The sequence below is a fragment of the Chanos chanos genome, chromosome 6, assembly GCF_902362185.1.
Source record: "Chanos chanos chromosome 6, fChaCha1.1, whole genome shotgun sequence".
Classification (NCBI taxonomy): Eukaryota; Metazoa; Chordata; class Actinopteri; order Gonorynchiformes; family Chanidae; genus Chanos; species Chanos chanos.
In genome coordinates, this window is record NC_044500.1 from 6,618,041 (window position 1) to 6,625,540 (window position 7,500).

At 44.0% G+C, this 7,500-nt stretch overlaps 1 protein-coding gene across 1 annotated transcript in view; it reads right to left on the bottom strand.

Moving 5' to 3' along the window:
* Positions 1–7,500, bottom strand: part of LOC115814116 (hephaestin-like protein 1) — a 15,505-nt gene that overhangs the window by 3,672 nt on the left and 4,333 nt on the right. Inside the window, exons 7-16 of the mRNA XM_030776840.1 lie at positions 7,453–7,500; positions 7,029–7,160; positions 6,566–6,771; positions 4,958–5,102; positions 4,621–4,833; positions 3,887–4,094; positions 3,204–3,334; positions 2,145–2,273; positions 1,786–1,892; positions 1,299–1,524 (exon numbers count right to left, since the gene is read on the bottom strand). The exon at positions 7,453–7,500 is cut by the window's right edge and continues 83 nt beyond it. Of these exons, the coding sequence (XP_030632700.1) occupies positions 1,299–1,524; positions 1,786–1,892; positions 2,145–2,273; positions 3,204–3,334; positions 3,887–4,094; positions 4,621–4,833; positions 4,958–5,102; positions 6,566–6,771; positions 7,029–7,160; positions 7,453–7,500 (1,545 nt within the window). The remainder of the gene's footprint in view (positions 1–1,298; positions 1,525–1,785; positions 1,893–2,144; positions 2,274–3,203; positions 3,335–3,886; positions 4,095–4,620; positions 4,834–4,957; positions 5,103–6,565; positions 6,772–7,028; positions 7,161–7,452) is intronic.

Sequence of the window (7,500 nt, forward strand, 5' to 3'; positions counted from 1 at the left end):
GATGAGACAACTACAAAGTCGATCATCGACCGCTGGCCTAAGGAGCTCTGGTACCAGGTACACTTATGAGCTACCTTATGCTCGAACATGGTGTTCGTTATGGACAATCCATGACTCGCACAGAAGTCCAATAACAAAGCACCACTCGGGTTCAGGTCAGGTAGGCCGTTCCTCCCAATCACTCCCCTCCAAGTCTCTCCATCATTGCCCACGTGAGCATTGAAGTCTCCCAGTAGAGCTACAGAGTCCCCAGATGGTGTCTTCACTAGGACACTTTCCAGTGTATCTAGGAAGGCTGGGTACTCTGAGCTGCCGTTCGGCGCGTACGCCGTCACGACAGTCAGAGATTTCCCCCCTGCAACCCGAAGGTGCAGTGAGGCAACCCTTTCGTTCACCGGGACAAACTCCACCACGGCGGCGCTCAGTCGGGGGCTAACAAGTAACCCCACACCTGCTCGCCGCCTCTCGCCCCAGGCAACTCCAGAGAAGGACAGAGTCCAGCCCCCATCCAGGAGTTTGGTTCCAGAGCCAAGACTGTGCGTAGAAGTGAGCCCAACTATATCTAGTTGGTATCGCTCCACCTCCCGCACAAGTTCCGGCTCCTTCCCCCCCAGAGAGGTGACATTCCACGTACCAAAAGCCAGTTTCTGCACCGTAAGTCCATTCCGCCGGGGCCCTCGCCCCATCCTGCCACCCGTGTGGCATCGCACCCGGCCCCTATTTCTCCCCTCGCAGGTGGTGGGCCCACGAGAGGGCAGCCCCACGTTGCTCGTTCGGGCTGAGCCCGGCCGGACCCCGTGGCAGGTCCAGCCACCAGGCGCTCGCCGACGAGCTCCCCTCCCAGGCCTGGCTCCAGGAGGTGGCCCCGGTCTCCCTATTCCGGGCGAGGTGCCTGTATCTTCGTGTGTGCTAATCATAAGGGCTCTTCTGAAGCGCTTTTTGTCTGGCCCCTCACCTGGGACCTCTCTGCCTTGGGTGACCCTACCAGGAGCTTAATGCTCCAGGCAGCACAGCTCCCAGGATCACAGGGACTCACAAACCCCTCCACCACGATAAGGTTGCGATTCCAGGAGGGGTGTCTTTGAACACTGCTCTTAAAAGTGTTTGGTCTGGGAAGCCTTGGGAGGTAGTTTATGTTTATGTAATTGTTTGTCTCTGATTAGACATGAACACTGAAGACACATCCATACACCCACCATGCACTGTTTGGTCTGGGAAGCCTTGGGAGGTAGTTTATGTTTATGTAATTGTTTGTCCCTGATTAGACATGAACACTGAAGACACATCCACACACTCACCGTGCATCAGGTTGCTTTCCATAAAGCCTGGGTCGTCTTTGTTGAAGTGTTTTGGATCCTTGTTGAGGTAAGTTTTAATGTTGTCATCCAGGTACCAGGACTGGTTCTCATCAAACACCATGAAGAGCAGAGCAAACTCTCTCTGTACATCTGTCCTCTGTCTCTGATCATTCAGAGTCCCTTTACGACACACAACCAGTGGTCCCGCTAAACCACTCATCAAGTCCTGCAACACACACACAAAGTCAAACATCAGTGTACACACACAGAGACACACACACACACACACACACACACACACACACACACACACACACGCACACATACACACAGTCACACACACACAAACCACCAACAGTCCAGCTAAACCACTAACCAACAACACTCACCCATAATCAGACATTAATACACACACGCATGCACATACACACTGTCCTTTTAACACGATCATTGTGTAGCTGTTATGAGATACATGTGTTTTGGTTACCTTGACAACATCAGCCTGAGAGTAGTAAGCATATGTTATACACGCTGGATCAGACGGTCCTGGGCCGGATCTTTCTGGAATGTCCCACTCATATGTCATCATACTGTCTGTGTATCACACATGTGGAAAACAAGCAAACAAACAAGAATATTTTAGAATGTGAACACACCGAATTACATAGGTGAGTAGTGGGCGTGGTCTCATTTGATTTTGTCACGACTGGGTGTGGTTAATTACAACCGGCTGAAAACCTCATAGGTGTGAGTGGTTTGTGCATTCCTGGTAAGGTATGTGACCACTGGGAGTGGTTTGAGTGTATGTGGTTGGATACATAATGAGTGGGCGTGGTTAATATGTACCTGGCTGAGCAGGTGACTGGTTTCCCCCTCTGGTCTTCACACCATGAGCGTAAAGTGAAAACGGTTTAGTGGCTTTATTCTTAAACACAACCTGAATCCTCTCACCAACCTCAGCCCTGAGAATAGGACCTGTAACACACACAAACACACAAATGTGTGCACAAGCACACACACATGCGCAAACACACACACACACGCGCACGTGCACACACACACACACACACACACACACACACAGATAAAATCCCCACTCGATTTCACAGAAATACAATTCTTTTTTCCCCTGGAATTAAAATCAAAGAGAACGAGTTGTCAGTTTCGTAACTTCATTCCTTTGCTCTATGCAATGTGAACAGATGTAGACCAAATTTCTGTTCAGGAGAACAAGTGACTCAGTTATTAGTGTGAATTAACTCTTGATAGATTGGTTATAGACCCCAGTGCGAATGCGGAGGTCTATTAAACCAGCTGAAGGGTGCTGTTTTGCAACAGTGACTCGTTCACTGTTTGTTTTCTATCTCATTCAGTGGCTACTTGCCAAATATATGACTCATGTTTCCCTCAAACAGTTTTAAATTAATTTTGTAAAGGATTGTTGAACATTTCTAGTGTCTGCCAGTGTCTACCAATTCTAGTTCTGATGTTCTAGAAACCGAATTGACCACCTTAACAACCACCTAGCAGTCTTGAACAACAGCATGCTTGTCAGCTGACAGCCTGCTCACTATGTTTAGTGCGGATTAATATAATTAGGTGCAAAATGGTTGTTGTTCATCAGCAGCTATGTCACAAAATGAATAACATGTAACGTGTTTACTGAGGGCTTATGTAATATTTTCACGTTATGTTTCAGGTTATGACAAATACTATAGTTTTGTACAATTCGATGAAATAAATCGATGATATCACACTGAAAACATTATGTAATCATTTCTGCGGGATTACCTAAATCTTTATGGCATTTTAACTGTAGTGTTATTCACATGTTGTACTGTCTGTTTCTAAGAACACGCTACCATCTTTCCAGGTATCGGTTACAATGTTAAGAAAAAAACTTACCCAGAATGCCCAGATGCTCTTCATGTTTTTTCTGTATCCTGAAAGTGTCGTCTGTGTATTCACGCAACACGACCTTTTTGTATTTAGAGCCAATCCGATTCTCCGAGTGAGTGAGGAACACGTCTCCATAACTGAGAGAGAGAGAGAGAGAGAGAGAGAGAGGGTCTGTGAGTGGGAGAGAAGTAAGGATGGCAAAGTCCACATGGCAAAAGCATAAGAGAGCAGGTGCACATGTGTGTCAGGCCCTGTTCACACTTGGTTTTAAAATGCGTCTTGGACGATCGGATCACAAGTGGACAGCACTAAATACAAGTGCAAACGACCACCAAGACGCCTGGTGATCCGATCACTCAGACCACTTGCTGAGGTGGTCTTGGGCGCATTTGACCACGTATCTTTTGTAGTGTAAATGCTAAAGCGTCCTGATGCGTCCCCGACAGAGAGACTAACGTAATAACCTTCTAGCGAAAGTGACGTAGCAGTGACGGGATCCGAACACAAGTGGTCAGCTGGACACCCTGGAGACGCAGGATAGACACAGGCTTAAACGGTAATGTGTCTCGGCTGTCCACTTGTGATCCAATCGCCCAAGATGCATTTTAAAACCAAGTGTAAACAGGGCTTCAGGACCAAAGCATATGTGAGCGTGTCAGAGAGTGTTTCTTTGGGTTGTTCATGGTTACCTGTAATTTCCACCGTGTGTTTCCAGTTCCCAGGTCCGATCAGGTGCGTGATCCCACTCCACCTCTAATGCAGATAGATAGTAACGGACAGTAGGTGGAGAGGTCGCGGCTTTTGACCTCTGACCCGCCGAACAGCGCTTGACTGTGTAGTGTTGCCGCATGCCCGCTCTGTAGTGATCGGTTGTATAGCAGCTCACCTCAAATGTACCTAAGGTCAAATGTTTAAGTTCATAGAGAGGTCACAGAGCAGAAACACATAGGGTCATGCGTCAAACGTAACCACTGCAAACTGTCAAGCTCCAATCCTTCAGTTCAACCGAAAAATTTCTCTGCAATACAGTAATCGGCTGTAACTGTGTTTGGTTCAGATGTGTCTGGGTGCGCTCTTCAACAATTTGCATCTGTAAGTGTACACTGTTCCAAAATCAGAATTATTCTGTTTTACTGAACTATTATTCTGTTTTACTGGATTCAGCAAAATCACTAAGCAGATAGAAAATATCTATCTATCTATCTATCTATCTATCTATCTATCTATCTATCTATCTATCTATCTATCTATCTATCTATCTATCTATCTATCTATCTATCTATCACAATTTTCATCACACTAAGTAATGTTGAATGTGCTGTAACACCGACTCTCCACTAGGGGGTCCTAAGGCAACAGATCTTCACAGAGTAGAATTCTGAACTATGAGTTCCTGATCCCAGCCTGAGGGAACGAGACTCACCCTCGTTGTCTGGTGTCATGGTAACCGTGGCAGCGGTGTGGGGGAAGAGACTCAGGGTATCCCGGTTCATGTTGTCCCTTTTAAAAGTGTTCCCCTGGAAATGAACACCATGAATGTCTACTTCAGTTCCCAAACCCAGTGTGTGCCATACAACACGGTCCCCCTCACACAGATCTAGTCCAGGAAGGTTCCCGTACATATAGCCATTTACCGCTGAGTGGAAACACAAAAATCAGACAAACATGTTAATAACTAAATGGGCATTACACAGGCATGCATTAACCCTCCCACACCCATGCACACACATACATATACTCGTACACACACACACACATACCATGCATTTTATTGCTCTCCTGAAAATCTGGGCTGTTTTTGTCAGTCTGGTTACTGCCAAACTTCTGAATGTTGTCATCCAGGTACCAGCTCTCATTCTCATCAATCACAGAGAAAAGCAGGAAAAATTCCCTGGCTACTTCTTTCTGAAAAACACACACACACACACACAGACATGTGAGTTTATATAAACAAGCACACCTGTACAGAAGCGTGTACTTTTATGATGTACTTTTATGACATAGAATTCCTTCCCTCTATGATGGGTGCTACTTAACACTTATTTTTATAATACTGTCAGACGCTACATGATAGCTTTAGATTATGGGCTACAGACTCACTCGTGTCCATCTGTAGTTCACCCTCTTACTTTCCTTCAACTTTTCTTGAATTTGTTTCTAGTCTAACGCTGAACTTAGCAGCAGTACTTATGACACACACAGCTGCTTAATGGCAACATGCTTGGTTTGTATTCTGCCTGTCTTGGAAGTTTCGTTTGGATAAAAGCATCTGCTAAATGGATAAATGTAACGTAAGGTTAATGTGACATGCATGGGGTTGGGACAGATTATTTTGAAATGTAGTCAGTTACTGAATATAAATTACATGGCAATTTTTGTAAATAGCTACGTAATCCATTGCAATCCAAAAAAAAACAAAAACAAAAACGTAATCTCATCTGAATACTTTTGGATTACTTCAAAATCAAACACTGAACATATTGCACCTTATACTGAAAAAAATGTATGCAGCCACAAAAATTGGAGTGCCACAAATATTCTTTTTTTCTCTTTGGACATCTCAAAACATTTTCAATGTAAATGAAATGCATATGGCATATTCAGTATTTACAGGTGGTCAAACCAAATTACCCAAAAGCAGTACTGGCACAAATGACAGGTGCACCATGTGTATTCTCCAACATGTGGGACGCTGTTTCTTTTTTTTTAAAGTTTTTGTTGCTGCTGTTTTTTAATCAAAGGCCACATGGAGGACTTTGCTCTTGTAACGCAAAGAGGAGCACATACTCAAAATGTTCATCTTTCAATGTAAATAAAAAGGAATAAGAACTCCATTACCCATAAGTCACCATTAAAAAAAAAACAAAAACAAATATTGAGTCACCATTAACAAAACTGGCAACCTGAGAGGAATGACTTACTTTGATACAGGCCCACGCTAGAACACATTCAGCGTTTAGAACTGGTCAAATCAAAGTACCCTTACAAAAACATGCTGCCATAAACGTCTAAAGGTGTATTGTTTTTTTTGTTTTTGTTGGTGATCATGAAAAAAAGTTTCATAATTTGAAATTGCCATATTTTAGAGACGTAATCAAAAATGTAATCAATCCTTGTAAGCATAATTATAGGCTAATTACATTTTTTTCAAATGTAATTTGGGCTGATTACAGTCACTTATTTTTTTGTAATCTGATTATGTAATCCCAATTACACGTAATCCATTACTACTCAACCCTAAATATGAACAAGCGCACTCACAACATGTAGACATGGACACACACACACACACACACACACACACACACACTTGTAAAACAGAAAAACAAAACAAACAATTTACAAGACAAAAATGACTTGTGTGTTACCTGCATCATACTGTCATCCAGTGCTCCTCTCTTACACACCAGTAGCGGCCCCACCAGGCCTGAGTTGGTGTCACGTACGGGGTCAGAGGCAGAGTAATATAAATATGATAAACAGGGCGGGTCATTGTCAGAGGGACCTTCAGTCACTTTCCACCGGTAGACGAAACGTCCACCTGGAGGTACACTAGCTCCATCCTTCTGGGATCCTGTATAGAAGTTACATAGAATTCACTTCTCTGTTTTTCAAATTTTGCTGATAACCTCTTGGTTCCGTCCCTCAAAAGGGGAAAACGATAAACATTATGATCTAGGAGCTTTGGTGTGAGTACAGAATGTGGCCTTAATCTGTGCATAACCACTGAACCACTGCACCCCTGTTTTGACAGCAAATCTCTGTTTTGGGTGTGTGCATGTACTGCATGTGTTACATGTGTGTGCGGGTGAAGATGTATGACTATCTCACCGTCTTGGTATGTGGCTCCTTCATAAGCTTTTTCATAATGCAGACTGTGAGGCTGGATACTGTAGTTATACTTGGCTTTGTTCAGGAACATTACCACCACAACATCACCTGTCTCCGCCCGGATGACTGGGCCTATCAGAAGAGAGAGGAGGTCAGTACCAAGTAAAATCCTTCAAAACCTGGCACGGGGCTTTCAGTTCTGCTCTAATATGGGAAGAGCATAGATGAGTCATTGCTAAGGTCTTTTTACTGGTTTCAATCTGTGTTACAAACCCTGGCTGCTCAGTTAGATTTCTGGATATGAAAAATGCTAACTCAACATTACATAAGCAGAGTTTATGCAAGAGTCTGATCCCTTGAAGAAAGAAAAAAAAAACGTTCTAGTTTATAAAACGGTTATGGCTTGAGTCCGTGAATATATTACCCAGAATGCCGAGGCTCTGTGTCGAGTTTTCTTTGGTAGTGAATGTAC